This window comes from Pristis pectinata, chromosome 3 (assembly GCF_009764475.1).
Source record: "Pristis pectinata isolate sPriPec2 chromosome 3, sPriPec2.1.pri, whole genome shotgun sequence".
NCBI classification, from domain to species: Eukaryota; Metazoa; Chordata; class Chondrichthyes; order Rhinopristiformes; family Pristidae; genus Pristis; species Pristis pectinata.
In genome coordinates, this window is record NC_067407.1 from 136,564,509 (window position 1) to 136,589,476 (window position 24,968).

The window sequence follows — 24,968 nt, forward strand, 5'->3', positions numbered from 1 at the left end:
ATGGGATCTTTTACTTCCACCTGAGAAACAGACAGGGCCACAGTTTAATTCCTCCCTTGTTGAAGCAGTACCTGAACCTCCTAAGCAGGCTTAGGAGGTTTTGCTTGTCACTGAACACTCTGGCAAACTTCTACAGATGTTCTGTTGAAAGTATCTTGACTGGTTGCATCATGGTCTGGTACAGCAATTTGCATGCACAGGAACGTAAGAAGCTACAGAGAGCAGTGGACTCTGCCAAGTACATCACTGGCACATCCCTCCCCACCATCGGTAGTACCTACAGGAGGTGCTGCCTCAAGAAGGCAACATCCCATCATCAAAGATCCCCACCATCCGGGCCGTGCCATCTTCTCGCAGCTACCATCAGGCAGGAGGTACAGAAGCCTGAAGTCCCACAGCACCAGCTACTTCCCTTCAACCATTCAGTTATTGAACCAACCGGCACAACCCTAATCACTACCTCAGTGTAGCAACACTGTGACCACTTTGCACTAAAATGGACTTTGTTTCTTTTTGTTCCAATCGTGTTCTTTCTTGTAAAAAATCGTGTATAGTTTATGTTTATGTTTTCTTGTGAATGCTGCTTAGCTGATGCAGCAGGATTGGATAGTGCCTGTGGTGCTGCTGTAAGCAAGTTTCTTGTTGCACCTGTACACACATGTACTTGTGCATGTGACAATAAACTTGGCTTTGACCTTGACCCAGTCAGCACTGCAGTGGAAGTGTCACGGAAACACCATCTCCTCCACCCAATCCACTCAGGTAGCACAACACCTTGTCCCATCTTCAGTTCCAGGTGTATCTTTTTAATTCATCCCCATCTTTCTGTCCCTTTTTCTCTCTCCTCCTAATCTACCCAGTTCCTCCTACACCCACCCCAGCACCCCCCCATCATCCTGTTCCTTTCCCCTCCTCCACCCAGTCCATCACCCACACACTGCTCTCCACCTCCCTCACTTGATTCCACATTCCACCTTCCTCTCCTATCAGATCCCACCATCTGCAGCCCTCTGTCACCTCCACCCGTCACCTCCCAGCCTCTGTCGCTATTCCCACCCTCCCCTCCTCCTATCACCCCTCCTCACCTGGATCCACCCATCACCTGCCAGCTCTTGCTCCACCCACCTTATTACACCGCCTATCTCCCCTCTGTCTCTGACCTGAAACTTTTGACTGTCCATTTCCCTTCATAGATGCTGCCTGACCTGCTGAGTTCCTCCAGCATCTTGTGTGTTGCTCCAGGTTCCAGCATCCACAGTCTCTTAAAATTGAGGCTTGACTGACTTATTTGCTCCATAGCTTCCCAACCCCTCGCCTCCTTTCCTCCCCACCCATCTTGCTCTTACACCCGGCTTTTCGAATCCAGACCTGAATTGTCCATGTGGTTCATTTGAGTGGGTGACCTGACAGAAGTTTATAAAGTTATGAGAAACATAGAGCTTTTTTTCTCCCCAGGGTGGAAATGTCAAATACTAGAGGGCATCGGTTTAAATTGAGAGGAGGGGAAGTTTAAAGGAGATTTCTGAGATCTTTTTACACAGAGTGGTGGTGCCTGGAATGTGCTGCTTGGGGAGATGATGGAACCAGATAAGATAGCAACGTTTAAGAGACATTTAGACAGGCACGTGAACAGGCAGGGAATGGAGGGATATGGCCCATGCGCAGGCAGATGGGATTAGTTTGGATTAGTTAGAAAACTGGCTAAATGACAGGAAACAGTAGCAGAGGATAGTTGCTTTCAGAACTGAAGGGAGGTACACAGTGGAGTTTCCAGAGAATGGTACCAGCAGCACTGTTCAATATGTTAGTGAGGTGATCTTGGGACAGTTTCCAAATTTGCAGATGAGCGAAGCTTAGGAATGCACTGTTCTGTGGACAGAAGTTGAACGGGCAGGTGAAATTTAATACTATGTAATGCAAGGTGTTATATTTTGAAAGAAGGAATGAGGAGAGGTTATAAAAACATTTTTAAAGGGGATACTAAATCAGAGATCTGGGATCAGTGGTTAATAAAGCAAGTGGAACCTTGGGCTTATAAACAGAGCATGGAAGTCATGACGCACCTTTGTGAAACCCTGGTTTGGCCACAGCTGGACACTATAATTTAGAGAAGATTTGAAGGCATCTATGAGGGTGCAGAAAGGACTTCTGAGCGGTCCCCTAGTACGATAAGATGGACTCTTGACCTCACAATCTACCTTGTTATGACCGTGCACCTTATTGTCTTCCTGCACTGCACTTTCTCTGTAGCTGTGACACTTTATTCTGCATTCTGTTATTGTTTGCCCTTGTACTACCTCAATGCACTGTTGTAATGAAATGACCTGTATGGATGGTATGCAAAACAAAGTTTTCACTGTACTTTGGTACATGTGACAATAATAAACCAATTTACTAATGATTGTATTGAATGGTGGAGCTGGCTTGGAGGAACTGGTAGCTTACTCCTGCTCCTATTTTCTTGTGGATGGTGTAGTGTAGTGGTTAGTGCAATGCCATTGCAGCACCAGCGACCCAGGTTCAATTCTGGCCACTGCCTGTAAGAAGTTTGTACGTTTTCCTCGTGACTGCGTGGGTTTCCTCCGGGTGCTCCGGTTTCCTCCCACATTCCAAAGACGTATGGGTTAGGAAGTTGTGGGCGTGCTACGTTGGCACCGGAAGCATGGCGACACTTGCGGGCAGCCCCCCAGGACACTCTACACAAAAGGTGCATTTCACTGTGTGTTTCGATGTACATGTGACTAATAAAGAAATCTCATCTTATAAAAATCGACCATGATCTCACCGAATGGTGGAAGAGGCTCCGGGGGCTAAGAAGGAAAATGTGAATCTAGTCTAAAGTGTTCTTGTGTCAACACAGGATCTAAAACAGAACTGGTGGGAAATGCTTCTTTAACAGATGAAGTTAAAAAAAATCTAGTAGGAGAATTGAAAACAGGACATTATCTTGAATGTGGAGCTAAACCCATTTTCAGAAACATCTTTTTTATATAAAGAATTGCAAGAAAGAGGAATGGATTCATCCTGGTGGAAAATCAACTGAAGTTCTTCCTAAAAGAGGTGGGAAGTCACTGGGGCATTAAGAAACGTGGAGGAAAGAGTCAGAGGATCAGTAGGCTTGTGTGCTAAGATGTTTTCAGGTGGGACAGGTTAAGTACCTTTGTGTTCTCTGGAAGTGATTATTCCTTAAATAAAAACACACACAATGCTGGAAACATTCAGCGGCTCAGGTAGAGATGAGATTAACGCTTCAGGCCAATAACTTTTCATTGGAACTGGAGATTTAATACTTCATTAAATTTCTTAACCGTACAGAAACTTCATTGACCAGAAAGGTTAATTGTATTTTCCTCCACGGTTGCTGTCTGACCTGTTGAGTATGTCCAGCATTTTATGCCCTTATTTCCAGCAGCAGGGGTTTGCATTTAAGAACATAGAACATAGAACAGTACAGCACAGGAACAGGCCCTTCGGCCCACCATGTCTGTGCTGACTGTGACGCCGATTTGAACTAATCCCATCAGCCTGCACATGGTCTATATCCCTCCATTTTCTGCCTGTCTAAATGCCTCCTAAATGTTCCTGTTGTATCTGCTTCCACCACTTCCTCAGGCAGCGGGTTCCAGGGATCCACCGCTCTCTGTGTTTAAAAAAAAACTTGTCCCGCACATCTCCTTCAAACTTTCCCCCTCTCACCTTAAAACTTATTTGACGTTTCCACCCTGGGAAAAGGACTCTGATTGTCTACCCTATCTATGCCTCTCATAATTTTTATAAATTTCGATCAGGTCTCTGCTCAGCCTCCAGAGAAAACAACTCAAGTTTGTCGAACTTCTCGTAGATAATTCTCTCGAATCCAGGCAATACCCCGGCAAAATCCAGGTCCTGATGCAGGGTTTTGGCCCAAAACGTCGAGGTCCTGACACAGCGTCTCAATCTGAAAGGTCAACAATTCGTTTTCCCTCCACTGATGCTACTCGACCCGCTGAGTTCCTCCAGCAGATTGTTGCTTAATGTCTTCCGGTGAACCTCTCCGCAGCCCCCACATCCTTCCAGTAGTGCAGTGACCAGAACTGCACACCACACTCCAAATGTGGCCTAACCAAACTTTTACACACATGCAACATGACTTCCCGACTCTTATCCTCAATGCCCCGACCAATGACAGCAAGCATGCTGTACATCTTCTGTGGCTGTCCCTTAGCTGCACCTGCGAGCTCACCCCATGGGCTGAGCAGGACGGGGCAATGAAGCCCTGGGTACTCTTCCGTTCATAGTGTGGGGGTTCCCACTGTGTCACGGTGTGTTATTGGCCAGGCAGGGTAGTGTAGCAGTTAGGGTAACGCTATTACAGCGCCAGTGACCCGGGTTCAATTCCTGCCACTGTCTGTAAGGAGTTTGTACGTTCTCCCTGCGTCTGCATGGGTTTCCTCTGGGTGCTCCAGTTTCCTCCCATATTCCAAAGACATACGGATTAGGAAGTTGTGGGCATGCTATGTTGGCGCTGGAAGCATGGCGACACTTGCGGGCTGCCCCCAGAACACTCTATGCAAAAAGATACATTTCACTGTGTGTTTCGATGTACATGTGAGTAATATAAGATTTTAAAATCATGATATCTTTGAGTTGGCAAGGATGCATGTCCCCACTTCCCCACACCCCCCCACACCCCCTCACAAAAACACACGATGAAATAAATATTCTTTCTGTCTTTCAGGCCAGACTGAACTGCAAGCACTGTGGGAAGCAGGTCATCAGTGTGCGGGTGGGTAAAGGTATCAACTTATCGTGCCATGGATGTGCAAGGTCCTGGCTAAGATACCCTGACCTAAGTGCTTGTGAGACGTAAGATTTCTTTATTAGTCACATGTACATCAAAACACACAGTGAAATGCATCTTTTGCATAGAGTGTTCTGGGGGGAAGCCCGCAAGTGTCGCCACGCTTCTGGCGCCGAGATAGCACGCCCGCAACTTCCTAACCCGTACGCCTTTGGAATGTGGGAGGAAACCGGAGCACCCGGAGGAAACCCACGCAGACACGGGGAGAACGTACAAGCTCCTTACAGACAGTGGCCAGAATTGAACCCGGGTCGCTGGCGCTGTAATAGCGTCGCGCTGACCACTGCACTACCGTGCCTGTAGTGCATACACTGCAAAAGTATTAGCCAGTGTGGATAAATAAATGCTTGTTGATCAATAGAAGTTCTCCTCCTTGTGGTTTGAGTCTGACATCCATTGGGAATGACAAAGGAGTAGATGTACCCACTGGAAAACAAATTAACCCTTTATTGACAAGTGTTAAGAAGTAATTGGCAGTGCCTGACTGTGCTTGCCAATCAGTCAACAGCATTCACGTCAGTAACTTCCGTCGTCTCCGACCCTGCAGCCTGGGCAGTTCCTGGCTCTGCTGCGGAAACTCCTGCTTCACAGGGAGCACTGGGAGCGGGAGCAGGAGCAGAAACCTGTACTGGAGTGTCAGCGGGAGCGGGAACTGGAGTAAAACCAGGAGTGGGAGTAGGAACTGGAGCGAGTGCCAAGCCAGGAGCTGGAATGAGAGCTGGGCCAGGGATGGCAGTAGCAGCAGGGAGTGGAGCAGGATCCGGAGTGGGAGCTGCAAAGGAAGTGAGAGCCGGAGCGGGAAGTGGAGCAAAGGAAGGAGTGAGCGCAGGAACTGGAGTGGGAGCGGGGAATGGAGTGAGAGCCGGAGGTGGAGCCGAAGCGGGACGTGGAGCCGGAGCGGGACGTGGAGCCGGAGCGGGATGAGATTCTGGACTAACAGCGGGGGCAGAGGCTGGCTCTGACCCACATGCTGTTGGTGGGACAGGACCCGGAGCCTGGATGGGTGTTTCGGCCTCACCTCTTGGCACCTTCAGCTGGGCCAGTAACGGGGAGGTGACAGCCTCTGCGACAGGCAATGTTTGTCCACCCTGGGTGTGTGTGGAAACGCCGTTGCCTTGCCTGCCCTCGGCACAGTGTGTGGCCAACTCTGTGGCCAAGTCTTGCAGAAGGCTTTCTCCTGAGTCAAAACTCACGGTGGAGCCCTCTTCTCTCTCCTCATCCTCCTCCTCAATGTTCGCCTCGTTGTCGGCCTGTGTTTCTGTATCCTCCGCCTTGCTACGCATGTTCATTATCCTCTTGTACAGCTCAGTCCTCTCCTCCTGCAGCACCCTGCACAGGTTTTCCAACCTCTTGATCTTCAGCTGGAAGCACTCGTATTCCTTGGATCGCATTTCCCTCTGCAAGAGAGGAGGCCGTGACTTTATAAGCCTCTATCAGGTCATCCCTCAGCCTCCTAAGCTCCAGGGAAAACAGTCCCAGCCTGTCCAGTCTCTAATGTGACACTTGATTGGTTCGTGGATTTTCAGTTTACCTGATACTGGCTCTAATGCATGGGTCTCTTTGCTTGGCATGTGCTGTTGGACATAAATCCTTGTGGGCAATTGGTGTCACAGAGTCATGGAGTTACACAGCACAGCAAACAGCCCCTTTGACTCAGCTTGTCTCTGTTGATCAAGTTCCCTGTGTTAGTCCCATATCCCTCTCAACCTTTCCTATCCATGTACCTGTCCAAATGTCTTTTAAACATTGTAATTGTGCCTGCCTCTACCACCGAAGAAAAGGGCACGTACCACCAGACTTAAGGACAGCTTCTGCCCCACCGTGATAAGACTATTGAATGGTTCCCTTGTACAATGAGATGGACTGTGACCTCACGATTTACCTTGTTGTGACCTTGCACCTTATTGCACTGCACTGTCTCTGTAGCTGTGACACTTTACTCTGTACTGTTATTGTTTTTACCTGTACTACTTCAATGCACTCTGTACTAACTGCACTATGTAATGAATTGACCTGTACGATCGGTATTCAAGCCAAGTTTTTCACTGTGCCTTGGTACAAGTGACAATAGTAAACCAATACCAATAAACTTCCTCTGGCATCTTGTTCCATATACCCACCATTATCTGTGTGAAAAATCTGCCTCTTAGGTCCCCTTTAAATCTTTCCCCTCTCAGCCTAAACCTTGCCCCTATAGTCTCCCCTGCCCTGGGGGAAAAGACTGTGTCCCTCATGATTTTATAAACCTCTATAAGGTCACCCCTCGGCCCTCTTCTCTTCAGGGAAAACAGTCCCAGCCTATCCAGTCTCTCCTGTTTAATTAGGCGTCATTATCTTAATTAGTTCGGCACATCATACACTGATGAAACTGCAAACCCCCCAAGGGAAACTGCAGCCTTGTTTATAATGGGGAGGGTGATCACAGGGCCCTGACTGACCTGGGCCAAGGGACAACAACATGAATCAAGCCCATGGCTCCATGACAGGTTTGTAACAGCATCAACTTCATTTCCACAGGCTGTAAAACACTAGGATGTCCTGAAAGGGATGTGAAAGGTGCTATAAAAATTCCCTGACTATGTTCAATAACATTTTGTTGTGTGGGGTGGGCATTGTTGGTGATCATTTGTATGATCCATTTGTGCTCCAGTACAGAAATAGCATCCCTCCCACCGAAGTGATGGGAGGGCTTGTGCATGAATCGCAAAAGGTTGGTTTGCAGGTGCAACAGGTTGTCAAGAAGGCAAATGGAGTGTTGGCCTTCGTTGCTGGAGGAATCGAATTTAAGAGCAGGGAGGTCATGCCGCAACTATACAGGGTACTGTGTTATGGACTCAGTGAAAGTCCCTTTAAGATAGAGAGTGTGTGTGTATGTGTGTGTGGGGCGTGCTTACGTCAATAGAAGATAAAGGACGTAATGACGTTGTTGAAGAAGTCAGAAGAAGAAGAAGAAGAAGAAGGAGAGAGAGAGAAGGGAGAGAGACACCAGCCTGCTTGTTTTCTCTATCGATGGATGAGAAACAATAACTGTGTTTGCCACTGAAATCCATGTATGGAAGTTGGAAGTAATCCGGTGGAGTTCACTTTGTTGCTGACCTGTAGAAGGAAACAGGTATTTGTGTGTGGACGACCACGGTTCGGATGCTTTTCGGGGTGAGGAAGTCACTACCGAGTAAACACTGGAGTGTCGTTTGGGTTCCATCGTGGAACATTTGGATTTCGTATTTACTCTCTCTATGTTTTTCTACATCTACATCTTATCTTCAGACAACGGTGGTTGTTGAAGAAGCCCTTGCTCATATTTCACCTTATGGCTTGCGGAACTGAACTTTAAGAACCATTCCGGAACTGGGAGTTTTGGACTTTGTCACACACACACACGAAGAGTTTAGTTTTGGGGTTAACGTTCGAGGTTTAACATTCTTGAATTCTAACATACTAACATTTTTTTTTACTTTTATTTTACGTATTACCATAAGTAGTGATTAATAAAATAGTTTTTAACGCTGAATCATGCTCAGTGTGTTTCTTTTGCTGCTGGTTCGTGACAACTGGTGAGGCCACACCTGGAGTACTGCGTACAGTTCTGGTCTCCTTACTTGAGGAAAGATGTACTGGCTTTGGAGGCGGTGCAGAGGAGGTTCACCAGGTTGATTCCAGAGATGAGGGGGTTAGCCTGTGAGGAGACATTGTCTGGGACTATACTCGCTGGAATTCAGAAGAATGAGAGGGGATCTAATAGAAACATATAAAATTATGAAAGGGATAGACAAGATAGAGGCAGGAAGGTTGTTTCCACTGGCAGGTGAGACTAGAACTAGGGGACATAGCCTCAAGATTCAGAGGAGTAGATTTAGGATGGCGATGAGAAGGAACTGCTTTTCCCAGAGAGCAGTGAATCTGTGGAATTCTCTGCCCAGGGAAGCAGTAAAGGCTACCTCATTAAATATATTTAAGACAGAGTTAGATGGATTTTTGCATAGTAGGGGAATTAAGGGCTATGGGGATAAGGCAGGTCGGTGGAGCTGAGCCCACGGCCAGATCAGCCGTGTTCTTATTGAATGGCGGAGCAGGCTCGATGGGCCAGATGGCCTACTATTTCTTTATGTAACACATTGATCCCAATTTATGGACACTTGTTCTCATGTGGATCTTCCTCTGTCTGGGAGAGTGACAGACGGAGAGGACTTTGCAAGCTGGAAGTTGTGGCTTTCGGGAGAGAAAAGGCAGTCTAGGTGTGTGGGGGAAGGCAGGGGGGTGGATTAATCCTCACCTCCTCAATCATACCCAGGAGAGCTTTGTTGCAGGATTCCCACTTGCCCTTCCACATTAAGGTCTCCTTTTCAAGCTTCTTCATCCTTCTCGTCATCTGTGAGGGAACAATGATCTGTGTTTCAGCTCGAGAAACAAGTTTCAGGTAAATGCAGTAGTAGTTGTCTCTCATCTTGTCCCCCTCCATGGACTCTGTCTATACCTCTCGCTTCCTCAGTAAAGTAGCCAACGTAATCAAAGACCCCACCCACCCAGGTCATTCTCTGTTCTCTCCTCTCCCATCAGGCAGAAGACAGGAGCCTGAGGGCACGTACAACCAAGCTCGAGGACAGCTTCTACCCCACTGTGATAAGATTATTGAACGGTTCCCTTATACGATGACATGGACTCTTGACCTCACGATCTACCTTGTTGTGACCTTGCACCTTATTGCACTCCACTTCTCTGTAGCTGTGACACTTTACTCTGTACTGTTATTGTCTTTACCTGTACTTCATTAATACACTCTGTCCTAACTCAATGTATCTGCACTGGTATGCAAGACAAATTTTTCACAGTACCTCGGTACAAGTGACAATATTAAACCAATACCAATACCTTCCTCTTGGGTCAGTTGGTTATAGGTTCAAGTTCTCACTCTGCAACTATTGCACATAATCAAGCCTGATGCATCTTTGGTTGCGATGTACATAGACTACCCTGTGGTACTGGTTAAAGAGGAACAAAGCTGTATCTTATCTGATGCTCTGTGCCTGTGATGCTGCTGCAAGTTTTTCATTGCACCTGTGCACACATGTACTTGTGAGTGACAGTAAACTTGACTTTGACTTTAGTGAACAGCAGCACTGTTTCATTACTCAGTGGGTGCTGCTCGATGTAGTAAACTGTTTGTCAACAATTACCCCCACCAAACAAAATACAGTGTGATTTTAGATGCTGCATCTTAAAGTACTATTCGCCCCTTTAATATGGAGTCATGATTAGTAGTTAAGACTCTTTGAGTTAGTAGGCTGTGGGTTTAAAGTGTCATGTTAGCGATCTGCATTGATTAAATCACCTAGGGGCGGCATGGTAGTGTAGCGGTTAGCGTAACGCTGTTACAGCGCCAGCGACCCGGGTTCAATTCCTGCCGCTGTCTGTAAGGAGTTTGTACTTTTTCCCCGTGTCTGCGTGGGTTTCCTCCAGGTGCTCCGGTTTCCTCTCACATTCCAAAGACGCCCAGGTTAGTAGGTTAACATGGGTGTAATTGGGTGGCCTGGGCTTGTTGGGCCGGAAGGTCCTGTTACTGTGCTCTATAAATAAAGTTCTACAGTTTTAAACTTGGCTGATTCCTCCAGCGGAGAGTCAAAGGTTCTAGTTTTTGAATTAAATGTTATCAGACTCTTGAACGGACCTGTCATATGGAAAAGGATGAACTCTTGAACTTGCAATCTAGCTCATTGAGGCCTTTGCACTTTATTTGTCTCCCTGCACTGCACTTTCTCTGTAAACCATAACACTATATTGGTATTGGTGTTGGTTTATTATTGTCACGTACCAACGTACAGTGAAAAACTTGTCTTGCATACCGTTCGTACACTTCAATTCATTACACAGTGCATTGAGGTAGTACAGGGTAAAAACAATAACAGAATACAGAGTAAAGTGTCACAGCTACAGGGAAGTGCATTGCAGGTAGACAATAAGGTGCAAGTTCAAGCAAGGTAGATTGTGAGATATTCTGCATTCTGTTTTTCTTTTTAATACCTCAGTGTACTTATGTATGGAATGAAATGTCTGGATGGCACGCAGACAAAAGCTGTTCACTGTATCTTGGTACATGTGACAATAATAAACCAATTCAATTCCAATTCCAAGTGTTAAACTGAGAACCTGTCTGCCGACCAAGCTTGATAATCCAAGGAAATATTTCAAAGAGCACTTGCTCCCCAGTGTCCTGGTCGGTGTCACCCCTCAATATATTATCAGACCAGCATCTCATCACACTTTGTGGGACTTTGTGCAACTTGGCTGCTCTGTTTTCTACATTGAAGGTAGTTCATTGCAGTGTGTGGTGGGACATTGCAAAGTTAGGAGCAACTTTATAAAAATGCAACCTTGTTCTTTCTTGACATTTGTTTCCAGATTTGTATCGAGGTACAGTGAAAAACTTGTCTTGCATACCGATCGTACAGGTCAATTCATTACACAGTGCAGTTACATTGAGTTAGTACAGAGTGCATTGAGATAGTACAGGTAAAAACAATAACAGTACAGAGTAAAGTGTCACAGCTACAGAGAAAGCGCCGTTCAGGTAGACAATAAGGTGCAAGGTCACAACAAGGTAGATTGTGAGATCAAGAGTCCATCTCATCAGAAAAGGGAACCGTTCAATAGTCTTATCACAGTGGGACAGAAGCTGTCCTCGAGCCTGGTGGTACGTGCCCTCAGGCTCCTGTATCTTCTACCTGATGGGAGAGGAGAGAAGAGAGAATGACCCGGGTGGGTGGGGTCTTTGATTATGCTGGCTGCTTCACCAAGGCAGTGAGAGGTAAAGACAAGACTCAACACCTCCCTCTGTAATTGGATCCTTGACTTTTTAACAAACAGGCCACAATCAGTGAGGATAGGCAGCAATTCCTCCGGCATGATTATTCTCAACACTGGTGCACCTCAAGGCTGCATCCTCAGCCCTCTACTCTACTCCCTATACACTCATGATTGTGTGGCCAGATTCTGCTCTAACTCCATCTACGAGTTTGCAGATGATACTACCGTTGTAGGCCGTATCTCAAACAGTGATGAATTGGAGTACAGGAAGGAGATAGAGAGCTTAGTGGAATGGTGTCATGACAACAACCTTTCCCTCAATGTCAACAAAACTAAGGAGCTGGTCATTGACTTCAGGAAAGGGGGCGGTGTACATGCACCTGTCTACATCAATGGTGCTGAGGTCGAGAGGGTTGACAGCTTCAAGTTCCTGAGAGAGAACATCACCAACAACCTGTCCTGGTCAAACCACATGGATGCCATGGCCAAGAAAGCTCACCAGTGCCTCTACTTCCTCAGGAGGCTAAAGAAATTTGGTTTGTCCCCTTTGACTCTCACCAACTTTTACTGCTACGCCATAGAAAGCATCCTATCAGGATGTATCATGGCTTGGTATGGCAACTGCTCTGCCCAAGACCACAAGAAGCTGCAGAGAGTTGTGGACACAGCCCAGCACATCATGGACACCAGCCTCCCCTCCTTGGACTCTGTCTTTACCTCTCATTGTCTTGGTGAAGCAACCAACATAATCAAAGACCCCACCCACCTGGGACATTCTCTCTTCTCTACTCTTCCATCAGGTAGAAGATACAGGAGCCTGAGGGCACGTACCACCAGACTTAAGGACAGCTTCTACCCCACTGTGATAAGACTACTGAACAGTTCCCTTATACAATGAGATGGACTATGACCTATGACCTCATGACCTCACGATCTACCTTGTTGTGACCTTGCACCTTATTGCACTGCACTTTCTCTGTAGCTGTGACACTTTACTCTGTACTGTTATTGTTTTTACCTGTACTACATTAATGCACTCTGTACTAACGATGTAAAATTGTGTAATGCATTGAACTGTAAGATCGGTTTGTAAGACAAGTTTTTCACTGTACCTCGGTACGAGTGACAATAATAAACCAATACCAATACCAATAAGGAGGGGAGGCTGGTTTGTGTGACATGCTGGGCTGTGTCTGCAACTCTCCGCAGTTTCTTGCAGTCCCGGGCAGAGCAGTTGCCGTACCAAGCCGTGATGCATCCAGATAGGATGCTTTCTATGGTGCATTGATAAAAGTTGGTGAGTGTCAAAGGGGAATTCAGTGCAAAGATTAGACTCTGACTCTCATTAAGGGACACGGGACTATGACAAACCAACACTTGGAATTCCTGACCCATGCTCATTTGGAAAACTAATCCCTCCACCACCTCCCAAATTAAGATGGTCAATATTGCCATAAGATGTTTTTTTGTTTGTGCATTCACAGGATGTGGGCATTGCCAACATTTATTTTCCATCCCTAATTACCCTTGAAAGGAGTAGCTTTCCAGGCCCATCTCAGATCACTGTAAAGACTCAACCACATTGGTGGGTCCAGAGACACAAGGGACTGCAGATGCTGGAACCTGGAGCAACAAACAGTCTGCTGGAGGAACTCAGCAGGGACATTCACTGAGTCTGTTAATGAGCATCAAAAGAATTATTCCACCATAGAGAAAGAATTACTGTCGCTTGTTTTCGCCTTGCAACATTTCAGTGTATATGTTTGCACCGCTCAGAAACCATTGACTGTATATACAGATCATAACCCATTGGTGTTTCTGAGCCGAGTCAAAAACAAGAACAGAAGGCTGTTAAACTGGAGTTTAATTTTGCAAGAGTTTGATCTCATGATAACTCATGTTGAAGGCAAAGATAATGTGATTGCTGATTGTCTTTCCCGATGTTAAATGGGAAACATGTATCTGTACTAATCTGATAGTCTGTAGTTGTGTAGCATGATAATTATTAACATTACTAACTGTATGCACGGTTAAATTTTTCTTGGGAAAATTTTTTTTTAGGTGGGAGGTGTTACGGACTCAGTGAATGTCCCTTTAAGATAGAGTGTGTGTGTGTGTGTGTGTGTGTGTGTGTGTGTGTGTGTGTGTGTGTGTGTGTGTGTGTGTGTGTGTGTGGGGCGTGCTTACGTCAATAGAAGATAAAGGACGTAATGACGTTGTTGAAGAAGCAGAAGAAGAAGTCAGAAGAAGAGAGAGAGAAGGGAGAGAGACACCAGCCTGCTAGTTTTTCTCTATCAATGGATGAGAAACAATAACTGTGTCTGCCACTGAAATCTATGTATGGAAATTGGAAGTAATCTGGTGGAGTTCACTTTGTTGCTGACCTGTAGAAGGAAACAGGTATTTGTGTGTGGACGACCATGATTTGGATGCTTTTCGGGGTGAGGAAGTCACTACCGAGTAAACACTGAAGTGTCCTTTGGGTTCCATTGTGGAACATTTGGATTTCGTATTTACTCTCTCTATATTTCTCTATGTCTACGTCTTATCTTCAGATAACGGTGGTTGTTGAAGAAGCCCTTGCTCATGTTTCACCTTATGGCTTGCGGAACTAAACTTTAAGAACCATTCCTGAACTTGGAGTTTGGGACTTTGCCACACACACACACACGAAGAGTTTAGTTTTTGGGGTTAACGTTCAAGGTTTAACATTTTTGAATTCTAACATACTAACATTTTTACTTTTATTTTACGTATTATCATAAGTAGTGATTAATAAAATAGTTTTTAACACTGAATCATGCTCAGTGTGTTTCTTTTGTTGCTGGTTCGTGACAAAATTGGGGGCTCGTCTGGGATATTTTGGTTTTTTAGTTTCGATGGAACAATATTTGGTCTAAATTGGCCTTCCTCAACATCAACATCAGGCATTCGAGAAACAACCTTCACATCACCCACCAAGGCCACAACTGAATCCCTCTCATAATAAGGCTTTAGCATATTTACATGACAGAGTTGTGTTTTCTTGCATCTATCTGGTGTTTTGATTATATATGTTAAATCAGTCACTCGAGATTCAATAACATAGGGTCCAGAAAAACGAGATTGCAATGGATTATTTTGGCTAGGGAAAAATACCAACACCTTTTGCCCCACTGCAAATGTCCTAGGCCGAGTACGTCTATCAAAATATGTCTTCATTCTTATCTGGCTGGTTTTCAAATTCTCTCTCGCTAGCTGGCAGACTCTCTCCAACTGAGTTTTAAATTTTTGGACATAGTCCAACAGACTCAAGTGCACTTCTTCATTAACCCATTGCTCTCTCAACAACTCCAAAGGTCCTCTCACCCTATGTCCAAATACAAGCTCAAGTGGACTAAATCCTATTGACTCTTGGATTGAATCTCTAATGGCAAACAAAAGTAAATGAATGCCTTCATCCCAATCCTTTGTGTTTTCAAAGCAATAAGTCTTCGGCATATTTTTGAGAGTAGAATGAAATCTCTCCAGACCTCCTTGAGATTCTGGGTGATATGCAGATGATACAATCTGCTTTGCTCCCAGCTCATAGACTAGTTGTTGAAAAACATTTGACATAAAATTACTACCTTGATCAGATTGGATTTCTTTTGGCAAACCAAACAAGGTAAAAAATTTTAAAAGAGCCTTTGACATCGTCTTGGCCTTAATATTTCTAAGGGGTATTGCCTCTGGAAATCTAGAAGTGGCACACATGATGGTTAACAAATACTGATTTCCAGTCTTAGACTTTGGTAATGGGCCAACACAGTCCACAATCACCTTCGAAAAGGGTTCACCAAAAGCAGGAATTGGCTTCAAAGGAGCCACAGGGGGTTTTTGATTTGGTTTACCTACCATCTGACATGTGTGACAGGTTCGACAAAACATCACCACATCTTTTCTCAAACCAGGCCAATAGAATTGTTTCAAGATCTTCCCTACAGTTTTATTCACACCAAAATGACCACCCAAAGGCATACTGTGGGCCAGGTTTAAAATCTCATCCCTATAAACTTTTGGAACAACAACCTGATGAATAACTTCCCATTCCTCAGTAACAGGAACATGAGGAGGTCTCCATTTCCTCATTAACACTCCATTTTTGACATAATATCCAGTTGGCACTTTCTCAATCTCCTCACATGAGAGTGCTTTTTCTTTCAATTCTATCAACTCAGGGTCCTTTGTCTGTTCCACCATAAACTCCTTCCTCGACAAAGACAAATCTTTAAATTCAGGCTCACTATAAGGATGTTGATCCTCCAGTGAAGACAGAAAAGTCTCAGATAAGGCATCATAATTTTCTTCCTGTTTAGGACTGTCACAAGGAACCACATCAGACTGCACCGGACTGTCTGTCTTGGCTAATTCTCTAGCTCTAGCTCGAGTCACCGCACATGATGGGTAAACATCTGGATCATTCTCAGACTCATCAATCCTTGGTTTGGTCGTTAACCGTACCACAGGATCAATTTCTCCATCTGCAAGGTCATTTCCCAATAACAAAGAAACTCCTTCCACTGGTAACCTAGGTCTTATCCTTATCTCGACTGGTCCTTCTACGAACTTTGACTTTAAAATCACCCTGCGTAAAGGGACAGATATGCTGTCATCTGTAACACCTCACACTAGATTTAACTCACCAGTGTCACTTTCTTCACCAAAATTTAAAACACTGTCCAGCAAGAGAGATTGACAAGCCCCAGTATCTCTAAGAATTTTCACTGGCACCTGGGGTGACTCATCATTCAGTGAAACAAAACCCTCTGATACATAAGAACGGAATCCCTTTCTCACCTCCTCCAACTTTTCTGCTTTTACCTCTTGCAAGGACTGATCTTTAACAGCATCTCCTAAACCTTTTTGATTTTTAATTGCCTGAAAGCAAGCATTGGGCACAGCTTCCTTCCTTTTCTTCAAAAGGGCACAATTAGATATCACATGGCCAGGTTTCTTACAGTAATAACAAGTACGCTCAACAGGTTTCTCCAGCCCTGGCTTCTTTTAATCCTTCCCTTTTTGATTACCTCCCAATTTAATCTCCGGTTTACCTGGATTGTCCTTGTAACTCTTTTGAAAGGCTTTAGGTTGTCCCCATTTGGATTTATGGGTTAAAGCATAATCATCTGCCAACCTAGCAGTTTCTTCTAAAGTTTCCACTCCCTTTTCATTTAAATATGTTGTTAATTCAGCTGGAACACATCTATTAAAGTCTTCCACTAATATCAATTCTTTCAATTTATCAAAATCCCCATCTACATTTTTAGCTATGTACCATCGTTCAAAACATATTCTCTTTCCATTGGCAAATTCCATATAAGTTTGATCTGCAGATTTCCTCAAGTCTCTAAATTTTTGTCTATAAGCTTCAGGTACCAATTCATAGGCCTTCAACACAGCTTGTTTTACCTTGGTATAATCAGCTGCGTCCTCAACAGACAAAGCAGAATAAGCTTTTTGAGCTTTACCTTTAATCACACTCTGTACCATAAGAGCCCATCCTTCCTTTGGCCAGTTTGAACTCACAGCAACCTTTTCAAAATGTTGGAAATACTGATCAACCTGATCTTCCTCAAACGGGAGGGACTAATCGAACCTCCCTGCTGGCTGAAAAACCATCATCAGAATCAGATTCCACACTCTTTTGCATCATTTGTAACTCATGCTGCCTCTGTTTCTCCTTCTCCTCACTATCCAGCTCCATCCTCTTCAATTCCATCTGCTTCATTGCTAGATCAGCCTCTATCTTCATCCGAGTTATCTCTCGTTCAGCCTCTAATTTCTTTTGTTCGGCCTCTATCTTTAACTGGGTTTGTTCTCGTTCAGCCTCTAAGTTCTTTTGTTCTCGTTCAGCCTCTATCTTTAACTGGGTTTGTTCTCGTTCAGCCTCTATCTTTGCCAGCTGCACCTGTGCCTCAGAAATTGCTATTTCACTGCCAGGAAACTGTTTTAACACTTCCTTCTCAAACACCTTCTTTTCCACATAATGGCCAGCTATCAGTCTCTACTTCTGTAAGGTTTAGCCTTGTAGCAATCTTTATCAGATCATCCTTTTTCGCCACCTCCAATCCCTTAAGGGTTGGTGACTCCAAAAATGCCTTAATATCCATTGCTGCTGGTTTCCACACACACAAGCCAATTAAAAAGAATTTATCAGACCTCCCTCAACAATCTTTGGATTGAATCCCGAACAAATCTCGTCAATCTGGGGAACGATCCCAGACGACACTCGTTAATCTTTGGATTGGATCCCGGACGACCCCCCAATTTTGTCACGAACCAGCAACAAAAGAAACACACTGAGCATGATTCAGTGTTAAAAACTATTTTATTAATCACTACTTATGATAATACGTAAAATAAAAGTAAAAATGTTAGTATGTTAGAATTCAAAAATGTTAAACCTTGAACGTTAACCCCAAAACTAAACTCTTCGTGTGTGTGTGTGACAAAGTCCCAAACTCCAAGTTCAGAGATGGTTCTTAAAGTTCAGTTCCGCAAGCCATAAGGTGAAACATGAGCAAAGGCTTCTTCAACAACCACCGTTGTCTGAAGATAAGACGTAGACATAGAGAAATATAGAGAGAGTAAATACGAAATCCAAATGTTCCACAATGGAACCCAAAGGACACTTCAGTGTTTACTCGGTAGTGACTTCCTCACCACGAAAAGCATCCGAATCGTGGTCGTCCACACACAAATACCTGTTTCCTTCTACAGGTCAGCAACAAAGTGAACTCCATCGGATTACTTCCAATTTCCATACATAGATTTCAGTGGCAGACACAGTTATTGTTTCTCATCCATTGATAGAGAAAATCTAGCAGGCTGGTGTCTCTCTCCCTTCTCTCTCTCTCCTTCTTCTTCTTCTGCTTCTTCAACAACGTCATTACGTCCTTTATCTTCTATTGACGTAAGCACGCCCCACACACACACACACACACACACACACACACACACACACACACACACACACACACACACACACACACACACACACACACACTCTATCTTAAAGGGACATTCACTGAGTCCGTTGTGGGCATGCTATGTTGGCGCCGGAAGCGTGGCGACATTTGTGGGCTGCCCCCAGAACATTCTGTGCAAAAAGATGCATTTCACTGTGTGTTTCGATGTACATGTGACTAATAAAGATATCTTAAAATGGCGGATCTCCCCCCTGAAGGATATTAGTGAACTGTCCACGTACGTTAATTGGGTACAGCAAGCCACATCTGGTGATCTGTGATCACCCAAACAGTTTCTTGTTACTGACCTTTTCCATGTCTTGCTTGAAGCTGCCGAACGTCTCATTGCTTTTCGCTAGCGTCCCCTGGAACTCCTCAAACTTCTCCGAGTACAGTTTAAGCTGGAAGTGGAGTGGCAGGCACATGTTAGGCTTGGAGAGGAGAGCGTTCCCATTGCAAACTGCAGTAAACTGTTTGGTTCAGTGACTGGCTCTCCAATGAAGATATTCCGGGGTGAAGCTCTATTGCAGCACCAAGGGAGTGCTGCATCAGTAGAGGTGGTGCCTTTAGAATGAAATATCAGATCAAGCCCCATCTGCACTCTCAGGGGGCATAAGTAATCCTATGGCACTGTTTGAAGAAGAGTGCTGGAGCTCTCCCTAACATTTACTGCTTAATCAATGCACTACAATTAGACATCACAATATTGCTCTGTGTGGGAGCTTGTTGTGTGGACATTGACCTCTGTGTTCTTGTGACTTAAATGGACACAAGTCACTTTGGTATGTCCTGAGAGTGTGTGAAAGGTGTACACGGGCGATGAAGGTATGGGATTTGGCATCGTGTAGTAAGGCGAGATTAATTAATGGTCACATAGTAAAGAGATCCCCTAGGAGCAGGTGATCATAGGATGGTAAAGTTTCAAATTCAGTTTAAGGGTGACAAACTTGGGTCTGAAACTAGTGTCCTAAATTTAAATAAGGAAAGATACAATGGGCATGAGGACAATTGGCTAAAGTGGACCAGGGAAATAAATCGAAGGGCAAGACAAGACATTGGCATTGGTATTGGTTTATTATTGTCACTTGCACCGAGGTACAGTGAAAAACTTGTCTTGCATACCGATCGTACATTACACAGTGCAGTTACATTGAGTTAGTACAAAATGCATTGATGTAGTTCAGGTGAAAACAATAACAGTACAATATCAGCAGTGGCAGACATTTAAGATATTTCATAAATCTCAGCAAAGGTGGGGAAGAAGAACTCTTATGAGACAGATGTAAGGTTAACTAACGAATAACATCAGATTTAAAGAAAAGGCGTGCCATGTTACCGAGGTTAGTGTCGGGAAAGCAGCCAATGGAATCAGACCCCTCCCATCCTGGACATTCTCTCTTCTCCCCCCCCCACCACCCTCCCCCACCCCACATCAGGCAGAAGGTACAAAAGCTGGAAAACACCAGGCTCAAGGACAACTTCTATCCCACTGTTATAAGACTTGTATGGACCTCTTGTAGGAACCCCTGATCTCTTAATGTAACTTGTTGTGGCCCTTGCACCTTGTTGCCTACCTGCACTGCACTTTCTCTGTAACTGAAAACACTACATTCAGCATCTGTGATTGCTCTTCCTTTGTACTACCTCGACGTTCTTTTTTGGATTGGAAATTAGTAACCAGTGAGGTTACAGAGATCTCACTGGGGCCTCAACGACTTCTAAACTATACTGATGACTTGGCACCAAGTGTGCTTAGTCATATTTGCTGATGACATGTTAATGGGTGAGTTTGCAAGTCGCAAAGAGGTCATGGAGAAGTTGCAAAGGGATATAAATTGAGTCAGAGGACAAAAAGAGTAAAGGAACAAAATGTGAGGTCAACCACTTTGAAAGGAAGAATGAAAAAGCTAATTATGTTTGAACAGAGTGACAGAGTACATGAGGATCAGGAGGTCCTGGTACTTGAAACAGGAAAAGTTAGCACTCAGGTAAAGGGCCTGTCTGGATCTAGGGGGCATAGTTTCAGAATAAGAAGTCACCCATTTCAGAGGAAGATGAGGAGAAAATTCCCTCAGAGGATGGTGAATCTTTGAAGTTCTCCACCCCAAAGAGATGTGGAGATATAGTCATTGAATATATTCAAAGCAGAAACTGATAGACATTTAACTTACAAGTGCACGGGGAAAGAGTCATGTAGAGAGGGTGCAGAGGATATTTACCAAGATGTTGCCTGGATTGGAGAGCATGTCTTATGAGGATAGGTTGAGTGAGCTAGGGCTTTTCTCTTTGGAGAGAAGGAGGATGAGAAGTGACTTGATAGAGGTGTACAAGATGATAAGAGGCATAGATCGAGTGGACAGTCAGAGACTTTTTCCCAGGGTGACAATGGCTAACACAAGGGGCCATAATTTTAAGGTGATTGGAGGAAGGTATAAGGGGGATGTCAGGGGTAAGTTTTTTTACACAGAGAGTGGTGGGTGCGTGGAACGCACTGCCGGCAGAGGTTGTGGGGGCAGATACATTAGGGACATTTAAGAGACTCTTAGATAGATACATGAATGATAGAAAAATAGGGGGGTATGTGGGAGGGAAGGGTTGGCTAGATCTTAGAGCAGGATAAAATGTTGGCACAACATTGTGGGCCGAAGGGCCTGTACTGTGCTGTCATGTTCTATGTTGTCAAGATTGGACCAACCACAATCCGGTGAATGACACAGCAGGCTTGAGAGCCAACAAGCCTACTCCTGGTCTTGGTTCTTCTGACAGCGTTAGTGCATTCTACACTTGTCTTAATGTATTAGTCACTAACGTTCACATTTAATGTTACTGACTGATGCATTAACAAGTGTAGAATGCACTAACGCTGGCTTTAAAATGGCTTTAAAATAGGAAGTGATTAAACATCAGAGAATTCTCATGTATGTGCTTTAGCTCATTGCACTGCTGATCTTGCACAGACTAATTTCAATTAGTTATTTTCTTATTACAAGAAGATACTTGGCTGGAAGAGTGCAGGTCCCACAACACAGAAGCTCAACACTAGGATAGAACAGCATATTTGATTGGCACCCCATCTGCCCTCCTAAAAGTTCAGTCCCTCCACCTGTGGCACACTGTGGTTGCAGTGTGTATCATTTACAAAATGGAGTGCAGTTACTCACCAAGCTTCTCTGACCACTGTTACCTGTGACCTGTGGCCTCTGCCGACAAGGACAAAGACAGCAGCCAGATGCGGACCATGTGCAGCTTCCCTTCTAACTCACACACAGGAGCACCTTTCCACTAGATGGGAGTATAGTTGGATATAGATGGCAATATCCCGGTAACATCCCCGTAAATCTCCTCTGCACTCTTTCCAGCTTAATGGCATTAATGAACACACGGTAACGTAGCGGTTATCGTGACGCTATTACAGCACCGGCGATTGGGGTTCGATTCCCGTCGCTGTCTGTAAGGAGTTTGTACGTTCTCCCGTGTCTGCGTGGGTTTCCTCCGGGTGCTCTGGTTTCCTCCCACATTGCAAAGACATACGGGTAGGTTAATTTGGGTTTAAAATGGGCGGCGCGGACTCGTTGGGCTGGAAGGGCCTGTTACCACGCTGTAAATAACATTTAAAAAAAAATTTAATTTAAAAAAATATTCCAAATGCAGCCTCACCGATGTCTTGTACAACTTCTATACTCACTTGGATATATATTGCTGCTGCTTTATTGTCAATGGGTCTAAACCCTGGTTCTCCTGACCCAACAACTCTTTCAAGCAGAAGGAATGCAAGGGTTTGAGAAGCTGGCTCACCACCACCGAGTCAGGGACAATCAGACATGGGCAACATATGTTGACTTTGCCAGTGAAGCCCACATCTCATAAATAAAAATAATTGGCCAGGCCAAAGTGTCAATCAGGTTGACAAGGTAATGTCTGTTATCATTCACAGATTCAAAGGTAGTACAGGGCTGAGGGCTCTTTGGCCCATTGTTGATGCTAGCTCTTTAACTGGAGCATTCCAATCCCACATCACCACCTGTCCTCGTATGTTGCTTCTGTTTGCTAATCCATGTTCTCTCTATGTGATCAAATGGTCCCTCAATGTTCACTAGTGGAGAGATGCTCCTTGTACTAATAGCTTTTGTCCTTCTCACCAGTCCAGAGACATAGAGTCATACAGAACGGAAACAGACCCTTCAGCCCAACTGGTCCATGCTGACCAAGATTCCCATCTAAGTTAATCCCATTTGCCGGCATTTGGCCCATATCCCTCTGAACCTCTCCTATCCCTGTTCCTGTCCAAGTACCTTTTAAATGTTGTTAATATACCTGTCTCTGAGCTTGTTCCATATACGGAATAAATTGCCCCTCAGGTTCCTTTTAAATCCTTCCTCTCTCACCTTAAACCTATGACCTCCAGTTCTTGATTCCCCAACCCTGGGAAACAGACAGCGCGCATTCACCCTATCTATGCGCCTCATGATTTTATACACCTCTATAAGATCACCCCTCATTCTCCTACGCTTCAAAGTCCCAACCTGCTCAACCTCTCTCCATAACTCAGTCCCTCGAGTCCCAGCAACGTCCTTGTAAATCTGCTCTGCACTCTTTCTAGCCTAATGGCATCTTTCCTATAGCAGGGTGACCAAAACTGAACACGATATTCCAAACGTGGCCTCACCAATGTCTTGCACAACTGCAGCATAACATCCCAGCTCTATACTCAATGCCCTGACTAATGAAAGCCAGCATGCCAAAAGCCTTCTTCACCACCCTGTCTACCTATGACACCACTTTCAGGGAACCATGTACTTGTACACCTAGGTCCCTCTGTTCTACATCACTCCTCAGGGCCCTACCATTCACTGTGAAAGCCCTACCCTCATTTGTCTTCCCAAAATGCATCACCTTGCACTTATCCGAATTAAACTCCATTTGCCATTCCTCAGCCCACTTACCCAGCTGATCGAGATCCCTCTGTAACTCCTGTCAACAACATAACCTATTTTAGTGGCACCTGCAAACTTACTAACCATGCCATTCTCATCCAAATCGTTGATTTAGATGACAAATAGCAATGGACCCAGCACCGACCCCTGGGGAACACCACTAGTCACCGGCTGCCAGGCTGAAAAACAACCTTCCACTATCACCCTCTCCTTCCTACCATCAAGCCATCACACTTCTGAACGGTCCATAAACCCATGAGCACTACCTCGTTGTTCCTTTTTTTTGCACTATTTATTTATTTTTGTAATTTATGGTAATTTTACGTCTTTACACTGTACTGCTGCGGCAAAACAACACATTTCACGTCATATGTCAATGATAATAAGTATGATTCTGAAGCCAATTCTGTATCCCATGCAATTTAACTTTCCATAGCAGCCTACTATGATGGAACCTTATCAAAGGCCTTACTGAAGACTACGTCTACCGCCCTGCCTTCACCGACCTTCTCGGTTACTTCTTCAAAGTATCAAATTGGTGAGACATGACGTCCCATGCACAAAACCGTGCTGACTCTCCCTAATCAACCCCAGTCTTTCCAAATGCTTGCATATCTTATCCCTCAGAATCCCCTCTGGGAAATTACCTACCACAGACGTTAGGCTTACTGGTCTATAGTTCCCAGTCCACTCCCTCTCATTGCTGATTCGCTGAACATCTTTCTTTCTCTCTGAATTCACTGCTCAAATGGTAACAAAACTCCACAGGAAACTCGGGATGGGACACTTTAGAAAGCAGGACATTACTGTGAACTAGGCTGCAATATCAGAAGGACAAACCCAAAGATACTGTTCCCACCGTCCACAGGGAGGGAGAGTTTTGGATTCTTGTGAACTGCAGGTATAAGACATAGAGCTGGCCAGTACAACAAAACACACTCTCACACTAGCAAATGGGCGTTACTATAGATAACATGTTTTAGACTCACATTATGTGTGATTGTCAGAATTAGAATCAGGTTTATTATCACTGACACATTGTGAAATTTGTTGTTTTGCAGCAGCAGTACAGTGCAAGACACAAAAATTACTATAAGTTACAAAAATAAATAAATAGTGCAAAAGAGGAATAACAAGCTAGTCTTGTTCATGGGTTTATGGATCATTAAGAAATCTGATGGCGGAGGAGAAGAAGCTGTTACTGAAATGTTGAGTGTGGGTGTTCAGGCTCCTGTACCTCCTCCCCGATGGTAATAATGAGAAGAAGGCATGTCCCGGGTGGTGAGGGTCCTTAGTGATGGATGCCGTCTTCTTGAGGCACCGCCTCTTGAAGATGTCCTCGTTGGTGGCGAGGGAGGGTGGAATTCCATTTAAGTCGGCACAACATGGTGGGCCGAAGGGCCT

At 44.7% G+C, this 24,968-nt stretch overlaps 1 protein-coding gene across 1 annotated transcript in view; it reads right to left on the minus strand.

The window, feature by feature from the left end:
* Window positions 1–5,337: 5,337 nt before the first annotated feature.
* The window catches only part of txlnba (taxilin beta a), a 59,259-nt gene continuing 39,628 nt past the window's right edge, over window positions 5,338–24,968 (minus strand). The window contains exons 8-10 of the mRNA XM_052011277.1: window positions 18,939–19,031; window positions 9,114–9,209; window positions 5,338–6,237 (exon numbers count right to left, since the gene is read on the minus strand). Coding sequence (XP_051867237.1) covers window positions 5,338–6,237; window positions 9,114–9,209; window positions 18,939–19,031 — 1,089 coding nt within the window. The remainder of the gene's footprint in view (window positions 6,238–9,113; window positions 9,210–18,938; window positions 19,032–24,968) is intronic.